The sequence below is a fragment of the Lucilia cuprina genome, chromosome 4 (assembly GCF_022045245.1).
Source record: "Lucilia cuprina isolate Lc7/37 chromosome 4, ASM2204524v1, whole genome shotgun sequence".
NCBI classification, from domain to species: Eukaryota; Metazoa; Arthropoda; class Insecta; order Diptera; family Calliphoridae; genus Lucilia; species Lucilia cuprina.
Window position 1 is genome coordinate 67585997 of NC_060952.1, and position 18067 is coordinate 67604063.

Below are 18067 nucleotides of genomic sequence, written 5' to 3' on the forward strand. Positions count from 1 at the left end.
TTTTATACCCTGCACCACTATAGTGGGGAGGGTATTATACGTTCGTGCTGATGTTCGTAACATACAAAAATATTGGTCCAATACCCACCTTAAAGTATACCGATCGATTCAGAATCATTTTTTGAGTCGATTAAGACATGTCCGTCCGTCCGTCTGTCCGGCTGGCTGTCCACCTGTAAACCATGTGCGCAAGGTACAGGTCGCAATTTTCAAGACAATTTGATGAAATTTGGACCAAGCATGTTTTTTGGCACAGGGACGAAGCCTATTGAAAATGGTTAAAATCGGTCCATTATCTCACCTAGCCACCCGATTTGAACTTTTTATGCCATAATTACGTCAAATAAGTTTTACATAAGTATAAATGACACTGCAGATTTTCGTAAGGATCGGCCCTTATTTGACCCTAGCCCCCATACAAACTCCCCCCCCCCTTCAAAAAATGTCTTAAACGTCTAAAATTAACTTGTAACCATTTGTATCGCAATGAAACTCAACAAAACTAACTGTTATTTAAAAATATATCCTTATCCCAAATTTACCGAGGATCGGCCCATATTTGACCTATATAAAGCCTCATTTAGAAATTTTAGGTTTTTTTATCAACAAATTGCTTAATATTTTGGAATAATATTCAACATAAAAGTTTCTTTATAAAAAGTAAAAATTTTAAAAATATACTCATGGTGTAGGGTATTATATGGTCGGCCATGCCCGACTATACTTTCCTACTTGTCCTTTTGTAATTATATTTTTCAGTTTTGTATACCTCATTTCAAAAACAAAACAAAACATTGATAAAATATCGATTGAACTAATATAATAACTATTGAACTAGTGGTTACTAAAAACTCCTTAGAAGTAATTTACAATTTATACAAACTTTTTTATTTTTATAGTGCAAATGGTCTAGGAAAGGGTTCATGAGGACACGTTGGGATCTTAATAACACTGTGTTTGATCTAGTCAATATACATCTATTTCATGATGCATCTAATTTAGCAGCATGTGAAGAATTTCCTTCTGTTTATTGCAAAACAAGGAGAAGAGCTTTAGTACATACATTAGAAAGGTTAGTGTTGTATAAATTGATGATTAATAAATAATACTATGCGACAAACATTAAAGGTGCATCGGAGTAGAACAAGTATCTGGTTATGAGTAAAACTCAAAATTCATGAGTAAAACGCAACTTTGTTTTATTATTCTCAATACGAAATTGTTTAAAAACTGATTTTCTGAAAGATGCATTATATACCCATATCTCAAGATTTTAAAGGTGTTTGGTAAATTTCAAAAACAGATTCTTATTCTACTCCACTTTTCATTAATTGTACCAGTATGTAATTTATATGTTTACTATATTTTATTTCAACAGATTTCATTTGGATGAAAAAAATGGATTAGCACCATTTTTTGTTTTTGGTGACTTTAATTTTAGATGCGATACAGAGGGAGTAATAAAGGTAAGTACATACATACATACTGATTTTGACTAGTTTTTTTATAAAATATTGTCTCGGTGTCAATCCGATAAGGTTCAATGCAAATAGTTAGTGTTAGTATTTTACCTAATTGTAAAACACTTCTTGTGTGTATTAAGAGTGTAAAATAACTACTCATTTCTAAGTTTAAATAACACTTAAGAGTGTGGTATCGTAATCAAATAAATATCGAACCATTTAAAATAACCGCGTACAATATTTTTAATTAATATGAGTCATTAAGGACTTAAAATTTATTAATAATAGATGAGCCATTATTTAAAATATATGAGTCAGAGACTACTTTGTGTGAGCCATTAATAGAATCTGGTTAACCCATGATGAGACACCGGTTGAATCTCTAAGGCTAAATTAAATAGGATTAGAAAGAATTTTTGCTATGACCAATAGGTGAAAAGTTAACCTGATTTGAATAAAACCCTGTATGACCAAAATGTCCAAATGCAATATAGAACCTACATAAAGAGGCAGATTAAAAAAATCACCACTACACACACACTATTGGCATTTTTTCCAGTGTTTACTTTTACTAATATATTAGTCAGCATTTGCCGCAAAATACATATTTTTATCACTCGTCATACTAAAAATATTTAAACTTTTTCAGATTTAAATAACATTGCTACTTAATATTGCCGTTCTGTTTTTATGTTTAACTAGAAAAATTGCGACGTTACACTGCAATTTCTAGCAGCACGAATGAACAGTATTAATCTCTTCTTTGTTGTACAAGAAAAAATATATATTTTTGTGCTATAGCAGCGCACACTCAAATCTGTTAAACTAATATGGCTAGTATTGATGATATTTTTATTTGCGCTTAGTTTTTCCTAGCAGCAATTAAATTTTGTTTTGCAACTGCTACCTGCAAATTTATTTATTGTTTTTTTTTAATATTGATGTTACAATTTGAAAATATTTGAATATGATAGATATGCATACATGTTATTGGGGTAAAATAATAATAATTCTAAGTCGAAAGGGAAAAACTCTTCAGCGAGCCGGCGATAATATATAGAATTGCCGCCTTAATATTCTACAATTTAAAGATTAATTAAGGATAATTATTTTTCGCAACATAAAAAATTGTTTGTAAAATATACATAGTGCTACCTCCCATACTATTAGAGTCAGAATCTTCTAATTTTGACGAAAAACATTAACTTCATTATGAACATTGGGAAAAAAATGGGCAGACTTTTATTAGGGGAACCTCCATTTGAATTAAATATGTACATGTTATTGAAAATATGGCTACCCCATAAAACACAACTCAAATTAAAAGCGTGTTTATTATTTTGTTCTAATAAATAAACATTTTTGAGCAATGTAGTTGTAAGATTATATGGTTATACTTCTAACAATTTTATAACCTAATGATAGTTTTAAATATTTTTTTGTAGAAATTAATAAATTTATAATAACCTTGTATAAAACAGGGTGAACACACATAATTAAAATATTTTTTGTTGAATTCTAATGAGCTTACTTTACAAATTATTCAAATCACACTGCTAAAATGTGGAAGATTATTATATATATTTTTTTTTGAAGAAATGTAGTTAATAATATTTTGTAATACATTAAGGAAAAAAACAAACAAATATCAATGTAGTATTTTTCTGTATTATATCATACAGAAATTATGAGAATATTTAAACTATATTTTAATAATTAATATGTCAATCAGTACAGGATATTATAGGTCGAATATGTCAATCAGTACAGGATATTATAGGTCGAATATCATCGATATATGGATGATAATAAATATACATATTAATATCGACATACATACATACTTAAATGCGCACAAATGTGAAGTGTAATACTGAATTTAAGCTCATGAAATGTCATAAAACTGTCAGTGTATTTACATACATACCTACAAATTGCTGCATCAATATTGCCAAAAAATAATAAATAAAACTACAACTGGCAGTAGCAAAACCAAAATAAAGTTACATTGCTGCTAGGAAAAACTAAACGCAAACAAAAATAACATCAATACTCTGCATATTAGTTTAACAAATTTGAGTGTGCGCTGCTAAAGCACAAAAATATATGTGTGTTGACCTGCAATTATGTCTGCCTGCTACTAGAAATTGCAAACACGAGTTGCAATTTTTATATTAATACGAATATATATGACTGCAATTTTTAGTAGCAAAGTGATACAAAAATGATAAAGTTTCATATTTATTTTATAGTCATATAGAAGAGAGGTGGTGCTAGTGCTGCATATTTAAACGCTGATTTTTTCAATGAAATTGTATAAAAAAAAATATTTACATATAAATTATATTATTTTATATTTATATAAAATATAATCAATGAACATATGAATTATGATTTCTTGACATAAAAACAACATTTCAAATTAAAATGTACAAATAATGATAGGATCAAATTATGATCCTAGTCAAATAATGATCCTAGTTCCAACTTATAAAACTTCATTACGCCAAATTTTATCGTTATATTGGTATTTTTAAGCGATGTACAATAAAAAAGTTTGTTAGAACCTTAAGTAAAACATACGAATACTGTTATAACCTAACTGACTTACTTACAATTTCATATCAATAAGGAATATAAAAAGACGAATAAAATATTTATTAAAATATAATAGTTATGTATTAGAAATATTTTTTCGTTATCAAAAAATTAAAAAAAAAAAATAAAAATTGAAATCAAATAGTTATGGTTGAAAAAAAAATAAAAGTTGAACTGTAATAGTTATTGTTTAAGAAATACATCATAAAACTTATAACTCTTATGTCCTTGAATAAATAACATTTGCTGCTAGAAATTTTCTATTGACAATGAAAAAAATATTTCTTAATTATAAGTGTTTCAAAACAATAGAAAAAATATAAATTGAATAATAACAGTTACGAACATTTTTTATTTTTTATGTTGCCTAAAACAGTTATTGTATAATTTTTAAATATATTTCTTAGAAAAGGGCATTTTTTTGATTTTTAAAATGTTGATAACAGTTATTTTAGGTCAATGTTAAATATTATTTACTTTTGTCAATGAAAGCAGTTCATAATATTTATGCTGAAACTTTTTTCTGTTGTTTCTTTTGCGCCGGTATATGCTCTAAATATTCCTACCAAAACATACTTCAGCTTTTTTAATTAAAAAAAGTAGAAACTCCGAAAAACATTTATTTATTTAACCGTCTTGTCTATACCCGAGCAAAATTACATTATGCAGAATTTGACTTTGTAAAATTTTGACTTCAAGAAGCTTATACTCAGTGACCGGGAATGATAATTGAACAAAACAAAACAAATTTTATTAAGGTGTATAGAATCAAATAACATTAAAAAAAATGTTTTTGCTGTCGAAATTATGGAAGTTTTTTTTGCAAAAAAGATTGCTAAGTCATGGTCAAAAATTAAAATTTTAAAATTTAAACTTAAATATTTTTGTTTATATGAGCATAATATTACTATAATAAGCGTAATCGTTTTGCTGATTTTAAATAGCGATCTTCTCGAAAGCATGTCTAATAGAATTATTGAAGATTCGGATCTCGCCGATATCTGGGTCCTCTAAAAACTGATTTCAACAGACAGACGGACATGGCTTAATCGACTCCGCTATCTATAAGGATCCAGAATATATATACTTTATAGGGTCGGAAAATTATATTATAGAAATTACAAACGGAATGACAAACTTATATATACCCTTCTCACGAATGTAAAGGGTTAGGTTAGGTTAGGTTAGCAGGCTGTCCCTTGCAGTTCGCATTAGGGGCACACTTGGGTCCATGTAATGATCCCTTTGTGGTACCTGAAAAGAGAAAGAAAACGGTCGGCGTATTATTACACTTCGACCCATCTACTCTGGTTTCCTATCCAAACCATTTTGTCGCACGAATAAAGGAGTCTATCCTTCGGATGTCAGCCTCAGATAGGTCCGTTAAATCGTGCATGACATTTGCTCCTAGCAGATTCGATCTATGCTCCGCTAGGGCAGGACACTGACAGAGGAAGTGAACAGTACTCTCCTCTTCCTCTTCGTCTTGACAGCTCCTGCAGAAGTCATTACTAGGAAGGTCTAGTCTTCTAGCATGGAGCCCAAAAGGCCAGTGGCCAGTCACCACTGCAATCAAGTTTCGAAGATTTGCTCTCGGAAACTGAATTAGGACTCGTGATCTTCGTGGGTCATAAGACGGCCACATGATCCTCGCCAGTCTACAGGTAACCTCAGTCGACCATCTGTATTGCGCAAGCTCGTGGAGTTTTTCGCGAATCGAGCCCTTGCAGCTTGAAAGCGGAATGCCACCGCCCACGCCATCTTCCGATTTAAAGCCATCGGTGAAGACCTGATACGAACCGTCACGGAGGATAGATTCCATCTCATTTGGGTCGTGTTGAATCGACACTGAAAAGCTTATGTCAAAAGATGGTTTGGGGATGCAATAATCAATGTTTCCTGCCATTGCTCCTAGGAAGTTGATTATGGTAGAGTGGCCTGACTTAGTCATATGCCACCTACCGATTGTACTGAGTCTAATCGCTGAGTTGAGGGCAACCTCCTGAGCCATTAGATCAACAGGTAACCAATTCATCATGACAAAGAGAGCCTTTGATGGAGTGGTACGAAGGGCACCTGTTATCATTAGCGCCGCTGCGCGAAGGATACCTTCAAATCTCTTTCGGTGGACGTCCAATAGTAGGGATTTCCACCAGACGAGTGCTCCATACATCAGTATGGGCTTGACTACCATGTCGAAGAGCCATTTGGTATTCTTGGGATTAATACCCCAGGATTTGCCTATTGCTCTCCTACATGAGTATAGGGCCGCAGCCGCTTTGTCCACTCTGGATTGAGTGTTCAGATGCCATGATAGTTTTGAATCCAGGATGACTCCTAGATATTTTGCACTATCAGATAACTTTAGCTCGACCCCATTCAAACGAGGGAGAGTGAAAGTGGGTAACTTGTATTTCCTGGTGAAGAGAACAAGTTCCGTTTTAGCTGGATTTACGCTTAGTCCGCTGTTTGTACTCCAGGTACTAAGTGATCTAAGGGCAGTTTCCATTCTATGCGATATAGTGTCCAGGTATTTTCCAGATACTATGAAAGACACGTCGTCCGCATACGCAATGACCCCAAAGCCCTTGGACCTAAGTTCCATGAGAAGGGGATTCAATGCAAGGTTCCATAGTAATGGAGACAGAACTCCACCTTGTGGAGTTCCGCGACTAGCCACTTTCGTGACATTTGCTGCTCCCATTTCCGAGACGATGACCCTTTTAGTCAGTAGTCTCTTTATGAAAGCTTGAATAGGCTGGTTTATTCCCAGGCCATGTAAAGCCGATATTATCGACTCAGGGTGTACATTATTGAAAGCCCCCTCAATATCAAGAAAGGCAACAAGTGTGTACTCCCCTTGCTCTAGAGTCTTTTCTATGTGACCCACTAGCGAGTGTAGCGCAGTCTCAACGGATTTACCTTTCTTATAGGCATGTTGGGACGCTGATAAGAGGTCAGGATTGATACTCATTCTCAGATGTATATCAATGATCCTTTCCAGTGTTTTGAGAAGAAAGGAGGACAGACTAATTGGTCTGAAGTCCTTTGGCTTCGTGTGAGAGGTCTTTCCCCCTTTCAGGATAAAGACCACTTTACACTTGGTCCAGGGTTCTGGTATATACGACCATTTAAGGCAGGCAGTATATAACCGAATTAGCCAAGGCATTAGATGGACAGCATTATGTTGCAAATCCGCAGGTATAATACCATCAGGACCCGGTGATTTAAATGGGTCAAAACTCTTAATTGCCCAGTTGATCCTATCTTCATTTATGGATATTTTGGTATCAGCTGGAAGATTTGAGAGCTGCATGTCAATTCTGTTTTCAGGAGATTAACAGCCTGGAAAATGCGTAGCCATTAGAACTTCCAAAGTTTCCTGGCTGCTGGTCGTCCAGTTTCCACATGATTTCTGAATGAAACTCGGGACAGGAGGAGTTGACGATAAGACTTTGCGAAGTCGACTGGTCTCGGAGGAACCTTCCACGCCGCTACAGAAGGTTCTCCAAGATTTGCGCTTTGCATTTCTTATCAGATTTTTTAATCTATTTACAGAGGTCTTGTAAGAAATCCAGTTTCCTGTTTTCTTTGCCTCATTAAATAGCCTTCGCGACTCTCTTCGAGATTTCGCAATATACGAGTGTCATTCCGTTTGTAATTTCTTTAATATAATTTTCCGACTCTATAAAGTATATACTTATATTCTGGATCCTTATAGATAGCGGAGTCGATTAAGCCATGTCCGTCTGTCTGGCTGTCTGTCTGTTGAAATCAGTTTTTAGAGGACCCCAGATATCGGCGAGATCCGAATCTTCAATAATTCAGTTAGGCACACTTTTGAGAAGATCGCTATTTAAAATTAGCAAAATCGGTCTATAAATAACGGAGATATCAGCAAAAATCCGAAACAACCTCTGAAAATTCATCAAAAAAGACACATTTTTTTCATGCTTTGTTAAAAAGCAACAACAACACTGTGAATTGGATAAAGATGTACATGTGCGTGTGGAGATGTATTTGGTTTTATTCAGCTGTGTATTTTTTTGTATGTTTGGATGCTCTGCTGTTCTCACGAAGGTGAAGGGTATAACAAGAACAAGGAGATAAAGCAGTAATATCCTGGTAATACAGCTCATATTTGTTTGAGGGTGGTAATACAGTTTGCGGCGGTATTACAGTACAACGGTTAATATTTCTTTCTGCTATAGTTTATATTTGTTTGTGTGTATGTTATGTGTGACATGTGTGCAGAGATACAAAATAAATAAAAACTGTTTTTCATAAACATACTTGATGAAGGGTATATAAGATTCGGCACAGCCGAATATAGAAATATTACTTGTTTTGTTTAAAATTTTGCTTTTTTATTCTATTCAAAAAGTATAAAAGTGTCAGAAAAACAAAATATTTGTGTTTTTGTTTCGACAACGTGTTCAAATTATTTATATTCTGTTATTGTACTTTATTATTTCAAGTATTTGCCTCCACTTGAAAGCGTGAAGAATAGATTTTTTTTTGATGGCTTTCAAATCAGTAAAAAAAAATTTTGCACGCAAAGTAAACAACAACAAGAATAATATTTGGGTTTTTTTTTATAGATATTAAGGTGAACAATTTAAACATTATTAAATGATAAAAGTAGATAAGAACTGATGAAATATTGTTTGTTTTTAGAACCCTAACCTAAATTCTAAAGAACAAGTTAGGAATGCTTAATTTAAGAAATTCTTTAAACGTGAGGAATATAAACTTCACTAAACTAGGTTATAAACTAGACTATAGACTAGACAATAGAATAGATTACATATCAGACTAAATATAAGATCCAAAGAAAAGAACTTTAATCTAGATTGGAGACTGGAGTACAAACCAGGCTTTACACTATATTAAAAACTATGCTATAGACTAGACTTTAAACTAGACTATAGACTAGACTTTAAACTAGACTATAGAATAGACTATAGACTAGACTATAGACTAGACTATAGACTAGACTATAGACTAGACTATAGACTAGACTATAGACTAGACTATAGACTAGACTAATAATTCATGTACTGCTGACATAAAAGAAAAATAAAAAATGTTCCATATAATTTTATATCCTTTACATTTATTTATTTTTTGCAAGTATACATATTGTTCTTGCCCTATCAGAATTTTTTTCAGTAAAAATAATAAATAATTTCCCAAATGGGTGTTATGTAATGTTTAATGGTTTTAGAAATATATTATAAAACAGGCATGTGGTAAATAAAAAATTCATTGAATGAGTAATTCTTAGTAACGTATGTATTTTGACATGTAAATGGTGGATATTATTAAATGTTATAAAAACTGATTTTTAATTTGATATACATATTTTAATGAAATGTTTTATATGGGTGTACGTTACGTTTCCTCCATCAAAAACATTTTTAGCTTTAGTCTAGCTGGTGGAATGGTCTCTGGAATAATAAATAGACAATTCCATGATATATTCAGCAGTCTCTTTTAAATAGTAATTATATTACTCCATAGTCCATAGACGAGTTTATAGCTTGGTCTAAATAATTATAGACTAAATCCGAAAAAATATACCCAGGCCTCTATCTTGTTTGTTGTGCACTCCTTTCATTAAAAGAAAAATTCTTAAGCAAGTAAGAAATTATAGTAGGGTAATGCCGAACATATAATACCTTACACCTGTTACAAAAATAAAATGTGATTTAATTCTCATAATCAAGCATTTAAGTTGAATTGTACCTTGCTTTAGATATAATTATGTAAGTCATTTATTGCTTTATAAAATTGTGGACATTTAAGAGGGCTTTTAATTAGGGTCACCAGGGCTAGTATAGAACTTGATTTTGCACCTTTTTATCAAGATTCGTGTATATATAACAGGTGAAATAATGGACTGATATTAACAAAAGGCTTCGATGTTAACGTAGGCTCTAACTTCCGTACGATTAAAAATCATGTGGCAAGTTTCGTTGATTTATCTCCAAAATTTATACCTGTAGTTTAATTACATGGACAGACGGGAGTACAAATGGACGGACGGACAGGTGTTTGTGCGTTACAAACACCAGCACAAACCCAATATACCCTCCCCACGACTTATGTTGTTCTCAGATTTCGTTGCTTCGAATGGTTTTGCGTTCCCCAGATTAACTACCTCAAGCTCCCTTTCCTCTTAAACCAATATAATCTCCCTCTCGTTGCCGAGTGACGGTTTTTACAAGGGCAGACGGTTGGACAGACGGACGGACAGGTATTTGTGTGTTACAAACACCAGCACAAACCCAATCAGGGTCCTTCCATAGGACTATTGAGGTTCTTTTTGCAAGAGGTCTTATGAAATTCTCAACATTCAGCTTTCGTTGCTTTGAACGGTTTTGCGTTCGCCAGATTAACTATCTCAGGCTCCCTTTTATCTTAAGCTAATATAATCTCCCTTTCGTTAACGAGCGACCTGTTGCCCATATGATATAATCCTTACCTCTGGCCGAATATTTATTAAAGCTTTTTTACCATTCAATACAGACTTAACTTTATCACCGAAGTCGCCCTTATTGCCTTCTGCCCGTCGGTGCATATGTTTTAAGCCATATTTATTCTTCAGTCAATTTGCACTTGCTCGAATTTCTGCCTGGAAGCTTGTGCTGTATTTCTCTTTCTAAATTTAGAACACACATTTTTCTGTTTCTGACATATTTTATGTCAGGCATGCGATTAGGCACTCCCATGATTGTGTATAGTCTTTCAATGGGAGCGTTAAACATGGCTGACGTGTTCTATGACCACGTTTGGAAAGTTCACTTAATGTTATTATGCGTTCTGCTAAGTGCAGCCTCATATCTTAAATGGGTGGAATATCTAGCAACATATCCAGATCCTTTGTTGACGTAGAATTCATGGCACAACTTATACTGAAGCTTAATTGATCGAATGACACTTTATTAAAGTCAATGTGTCATAATAGGACTAAGACAACATTTCATGAATATAACTCTTCTACAAATCCTATCCACTATGTGGTGTCTTCATTTTAATATCCGATCAAGGATTACATTAATGTATTTAAGTACTAGTTTGGATATTAATGTATAGTCCAAAGACTCTACCATAGATAAGACTATATAAAGTTATTCTAACTTATCTATAGAACATTCAATTGAAAAGTTCATAGGCTGATAAATAGAATAGTTTAAAGAGAAAGAGTTTCTCTTTAATTTGCTAAATTCCCATTTGAAAATATTTCCATTTAGCCTAAAGAATTAACTTTCGTTTCCTTCGTTAATCATGAACGCAAATATTTTTATTTTTTTATCTTAAACTTTAGCTTACGGACATATAATATGTTTGCCATACAACGCTGCTGATTTTTGCCAAAGGGAACCAATTTTTCTTTAAATATTGTTAAACCAAAATAAATTATCATGGCTTTTGTTTAGTCATCGTTATTTGCCAATGGCATACTATTCATGTTATGACAAAACGTAACCAAATAAACTGTATACAAATTCAGTTATATATTTACCACAATTTGTTGAAATTTCTAAAAAAGAAAAAGGGAAATTTGTTTGTCTGTAAAAATATCTAAAGTAAAAGTTACATGGTTTTATCGTTGTTATCAATAGGGATTTAAATAATCTGCCTAGATGTTTTTTTAATTATGTTAATAAAAAATAATTACTTATTAAAATGTTAATAAATTGTTTAATGGTAGAGAAATATGATCTAGAATTCAACAGCAAAATCTTAAATTATGTATAGCCCGTTAAAGCATACACTAGCTAAAAACAGATAACTCATAAAACTAAATTAAAAGCTGTAGCCATTTATTTTAATTAGGAAGAAACCTAATGGGAGGAACCATTGTATAAGAGGATTAAAAGTATTTTTATAATAAATGTAGGAACCAAAATTTTGACATGTAAAATATTCATTACTATGTACTTTATTTGCATAAAAATGTGTACAAAATCTTAAATTGTATTTATTTGTATAATTGTAACATTCCAACACATTCATCATTGCGTATGAGTATTAAACAATTATAATTAAATAAAAAGTAAGTATACGCCCCAGATTAAATTAACTAAATACAATAATGTCGTAAAAGTAGCTTAGCTACTCATCATTATATTTATCTCACTATCATGCATAATAGGCTTGACACGTTTATATGGGAAAAAAAGATGTCAACTAACTATTAGCTAAATTTTGTTAATATTTTAAATTGAAAAAATTTTAAAATACATTTATAAAATAATAGAATATAGATTTTCCTATGTAGAGGATACACGTAAATAAAATTTATAACATTATGATTATTTTTTTATCATACAAAAGAAATGTAAAATCGTTTTCTTCTTTACATATACAATAAAAAAACAGATAAAAAATATATGTAGATATATGTAGGAAAAAAATCAATTCTAGCAAAAGATTCTAAACTACATTTAATTTTACAGAAAATGACATTCATTCTGGCAGCCTTTGCCATACATGTGCTACGATGTGTACCTAAATAAAGCACTTATAAACAAGTAAGAGTGCTATATTCGGCTGTGCCGAATCTTATATACCCTTCAACATATTAGTTTTATAAATTTTACATTATTATTACACCAAAAGCAAAACAAAATAAAAAACAAAATACACAAGGCCATTAAATCAACAGACACCTAAACATACATAACGGAAAATAAAATAAACAACACAATAAAACCAACCTACATCCAAATATAGGAACAGAGTTTAAGAAAAGAAAACAAAAACAAAATACATAACTCAATGAAGCCAACAGCATCCAAATATACAAAACAAAATACACAGCTAAAAAATACCATAAACATCTACACACACATGTACATCTTTTTCCAATTCATAGTGTTGTTGTTGCTTCTTAAACAAACCATGAAAAAATATGTCTATTATGAAATTTATAGGCCGACTTTGCATGTCCAATAGAATTACTAAAGTTTCGGATCTCGCCGATATCTGTGATCCTCTAAAAACTGATTTCAACAGACAGACGGACCTGGGTTAATCGACTCCGCTATCTGTAAGGATCCAGAATATATATACTTTGTAGGTTCGGAAAATTATAGTAAAGAAATTACAAACGGAATGACAAACTTATGTATACCCTTCTCACGAAGGTGAAGGTTATAAAAAGGATTTAATAGTCATAGTCTAGTCATAGCCTAGTCATAGTCTAGTCATAGTCTAGTCATAGTCTAGTCATAGTCTAGTCATAGTCTAGTCATAGTCTAGTCATAGTCTAGTCATAGTCTAGTCATAGTCTAGTCATAGTCTAGTCATAGTCTAGTCATAGTAGTCTAGTCATAGTCTAGTCATAGTCTAGTCATAGTCTAGTCATAGTCTAGTCATAGTCTAGTCATAGTCTAGTCATAGTCTAGTCATAGTCTAGTCATAGTCTAGTCATAGTCTAGTCATAGTCTAGTCATAGTCTAGTCATAGTCTAGTCTAGTCATAGTCTAGTCATAGTCTAGTCATAGTCTAGTCATAGTCTAGTCATAGTCTAGTCATAGTCTAGTCATAGTCTAGTCATAGTCTAGTCATAGTCTAGTCATAGTCTAGTCATAGTAGTCTAGTCATAGTCTAGTCATAGTCTAGTCATAGTCTAGTCATAGTCTAGTCATAGTCTAGTCATAGTCTAGTCATAGTCTAGTCATAGTCTAGTCAGTCTAGTCATAGTCTAGTCATAGTCTAGTCATAGTCTAGTCATAGTCTAGTCATAGTCTAGTCATAGTCTAGTCATAGTCTAGTCATAGTCTAGTCATAGTCTAGTCATAGTCTAGTCATAGTCTAGTCATAGTCTAGTCATAGTCTAGTCATAGTCTAGTCATAGTCTAGTCATAGTCTAGTCATAGTCTAGTCATAGTCTAGTCATAGATTGTGCATTTTATACTTGCTGCCAAGTATAGAGATTCTGCATTGGTGTTGTTGCAGACCACCTAGCCGCCCAATATGGGAAACAGACGCTAGGTGGATTTTGGAAAGGACGGACCGTTAGATTTTGGGTGTACTAAACCCGAACGGACTGCATTGTCAAAAAGGTCCCATCACAATGATGAGGATAACTTTCTGACAAATGCGAGGACTGGTAGCCGCCCCATCGGGGAGAAACAGACGCTACCAGTCGTGGGATGGGTAGTTCTTAGTATGTGCTCGTCATGAGCCCTTCTGGCATGGGTGACCCTACCAGCACGGCCTGCATGAGTCAACACACATAAGCCCTCGCATCGCGTCAAGATGACTACCCTTCGCGAGGGTGTAAAAGGTATAAAAATACACATTATGTACTCGCTTTTATGTTAAATCTAAGTGGAAGAATAAGTGAGAGCATCACCAATGACTACCACGAAATATTGCTTAGATGAGCGAGTACATAATGTGTAAAGGGTATAAAAATACACATTATGTACTCGCTCATCTAAGCAATATTTCGTGGTAGTCATTGGTGATGCTCTCACTTATTCTTCCACTTAGATTTAACATAAAAGGCCGCCTCATTGAAGTGCTCTTGCTTAGAGTGTAAGCAAATTAAAATTTCACTTACATCATGTGTGGAATTCTAATCGAAGTTAATGGGATGCCTATAAACGTTTGCAAATAAGAATATACCCAGCAAAAAAAGAAACGAAAAAGAAGTAGATTTTATTCCATGGAAGTACTTAAAAAGACCTGAAGAAGTAATGAGTTTAACACAATCTTGTCATAGGAAGGATGTTCTTTTTATTTGAATTTAAATTCACTACATCTGAAGTTTAAATTCACTACATCTGAAGTTATTCTCAGGAATTATTTTTTATGTTCATTTATTGGAAGATATTAGGATATGAAATTGTAGTGTTATAAAATGTAATTTATTTGACATATTAACATAAATAAATTACAAACATTTATCAATTCAATTTTAAACAAAATTGGATTTTTTTCGCTTCTTTGGAAGCATAAACATCACTTACACAGAAGGTAAACAAATTCACTTATACATTGATAAATGTTTTTCTTTTGGAAGTATTTCGTTTTATTTTTGCTGGGATAATGTAAATTACAATCCTATTTGCATTTGTAAGTTAAAGTACCATATTTTAAAGATTTCCATACATTTCGGTTAACCGGTTTTTATTCTCGGTTAACCGGTTTTTATTCTCGGTTAACCGATAAACCAGTTTTCTAGTAATGGCTAATTTTCGTTTAAGTGACAAAACGGTTTCTTCAAAAATCAGTTCTTTATAAACCATAGTTCGGGCCATAAAAGGTCCACAAATAGTGAACATAATCAGTCCTAATAAACACTGATTCAAACCTGTGAAAATTCTCGTAACAAATGATGTATTTCTCAAATTGTTTTCAGATTAAAAAATGTAGCCTTTGAAATAAGCATGAACATTTAAAAAAATATAAGCTTGAATTTTCTCTTCGTACTTATAAAAAGTACGGGAACAGAAAAAACAAAATTTCTCTTTCAATAAATTTGTATTGATGTTTATTCATATAAATTTCTATTGAAATTAAAATAAAATTGAAAAACTACAACCACACATACTTATTTATAAAAATAAATCAAAAATAACATTTTTTCAATGTATTGTTTTAAACAAATAATTTATTTGACAATTTTTTTTCTATTTGCCAGGAAAAAATGTTCTGGCTAAAACCTGCAAGTTCTGGCAAAGAGAAAATAATTTTAATTGCACAAATTTGTTCTCTTTTACAATTTTTGGTAAAAACATGCAAACTTGACAAGTAAAGGAACAAAGCTATAATGTGTAATATTTACAAAATTTTCAAAGTACTGTTTTAATTGAACTTGGAATATTTTATTTTAAAAATTAAATTATTTTAAAGAAATAAAAACAGAACATTTTTGTACAAAAAAGGAGCGAAATATAGGAAAATAATTCTTAGATATAAGTGAAAAATATAAATTAATAATAAATTAATATATTATTTTCAGGTGATGTAAAAAATATATGAATTTTACAATAGTTTGCATAATAATTAGGGTTTAAAAAATTCATGAAAATACCTTTTAAGAATATGTGAAATACGTTAGAAAAACGTTTCAATTTCAAACTGACCTCTAGACTTTATTAAATTTGAAATACATTTGAAAAATATGTTTGATTTCTATATGTCTTTTTTGCGAAGGCACTGATTTTCCATGTAAAAACAAAAATTTTCAAATTTGTTTTCAAAGGCTATGTATGAAATTTAAATAAGTTTTCAATTTACATTATCAAACATTTTTGAAAATATAAAAATCAGCCTTTATATTACTATATGTATAGTAGTAGTTATTATTATAATTTTACTGCTAAGTAAAGTGTTGTTAAAGATTTTGATTTACTTAATGCACATTTAAATACACTCCGAAAAATCCATTTATACTAATATTTGAAATTTTCAACGTTAACGCTGCATGTGTGAGCATGTGTACTCAGCTCATTGCTGATACATGGACTGCAATATCTTTATATTATAGTGTCATTGGTAAATAGTTACAGTAAAATATTATATAAGCAGGGCAAGGATTTCTTTGCAAATGCATGTCAGTAACTCGAAATAACCATTAACTAGTTTTCATTAAAAAATCAAAGAATTTGCTACAAAATGGCATCGATTTGTTGTGGCATATTTTTGCATATTTTGTTATAAATGCATAAATTGCATATTTTGCTTTAAATTGCATACATTTTGCATATTTCCAACATTTTTATAGCATATTTTGGATATTTTTTAAATTTTTAAACAAATCAATGACAACTATTTCGAAAGAATTTTGCTTTAGAACAGACAGAAATCCCTTTTTAAGAGTAGAAATACAATATTGCGGCTGCGGAGACGGATATTTTTTATACCCTTCACATTCGTGAGAAGGGTATATATAAGTTTGTCATTCCGTTTGTAATTTCTATAATATAATTTTCCGACCCTATAAAGTATATATATTCTGGATCCTTATATAGCGGAGTCGATAAAGCCATGTCCGCCTGTCTGTCTGTCCGTCTGTCTGTCTGTCTGTTGAAATCAGTTTTTAGAGGACCCCATATATCGGCGAGATCCGAATCTTCAATAATTCTGTTAGACATGCTTTCGAGAAGATCGCTATTTAAAATCAGCAAAATCGGTCGGTAAATAACGGAGATATGAGCAAAAATCCGAGACAACCTCTGAAAATTTCATCAAAAAATGTCATATTTTTTCATGCTTTGTTAAATAAGCAACAACAACACTATATATTAGAAAAAGATGTACTCGTGTGTGTAGATGTATTTAGTTTTTCAGCTGTGTATATCGTTTTGTATGTTTGGATGCTGTTGGCGTCATTGAGTTGTATATTTTGTTTTGTTTTTGTGAAATCTGTTCGTATGCTTGGATGTAGGTTGGTTTTATTGCGTTGTTTATTTTGTTTTTGTTTTTCTGTGTTTTTCGTTATGTATATTGTTGTTGTTCATTTTGTTTTGCTTTTGGTGTAATATTAATGTAGTCGGGAAAAAATTTATAAAACTAATATTTAAACATATTGTAAAAGGTATATAAGATTCGGCACAGCCGAATATTGCAATATTATTTGTTTTTAATATTGAATTTTGACAACTTAAAAACGTTGAAAACGAATTTTCTCTCATTTACATTTAGAGTTGCCATGCTATTCATACTTTTAATGAACAAAAACCATGTGGTGAATAAATAAACTATGAAATACAAAAACAAAAAACAAATAAATGGCTACAAAATTCGCAACCGTAGCCGCACTCCATATTATTTACATTTTCTCTAAGAACCAGAAAACGCAACCGCAGGTTTGTATTTCTACTCTAAGGACAAAACAGTATTTTTCCCGTTTTTCATAATTTCCCTCATTTTTTACCCGTTTTGACAGAAATTTGCTAATAAAAATTTCTTACATTTTAGATAGCTAAACTTTGATTATACATATTTCTGTCATTTTAGAATACTAAATCGAGAATATTTTC

The 18067-nt window shown here is 31.8% G+C and overlaps 1 protein-coding gene across 3 annotated transcripts in view; it reads left to right on the plus strand.

Moving 5' to 3' along the window:
* The window catches only part of LOC111684065 (inositol polyphosphate-5-phosphatase A), an 87536-nt gene that overhangs the window by 45108 nt on the left and 24361 nt on the right, over positions 1 to 18067 (plus strand). For all 3 annotated transcript variants that reach the window (XM_046948459.1, XM_046948460.1, XM_046948461.1), the window contains exons 4-5: positions 900 to 1072; positions 1379 to 1466. In XM_046948459.1, the coding sequence (XP_046804415.1) occupies positions 900 to 1072; positions 1379 to 1466 (261 nt within the window). The remainder of the gene's footprint in view (positions 1 to 899; positions 1073 to 1378; positions 1467 to 18067) is intronic.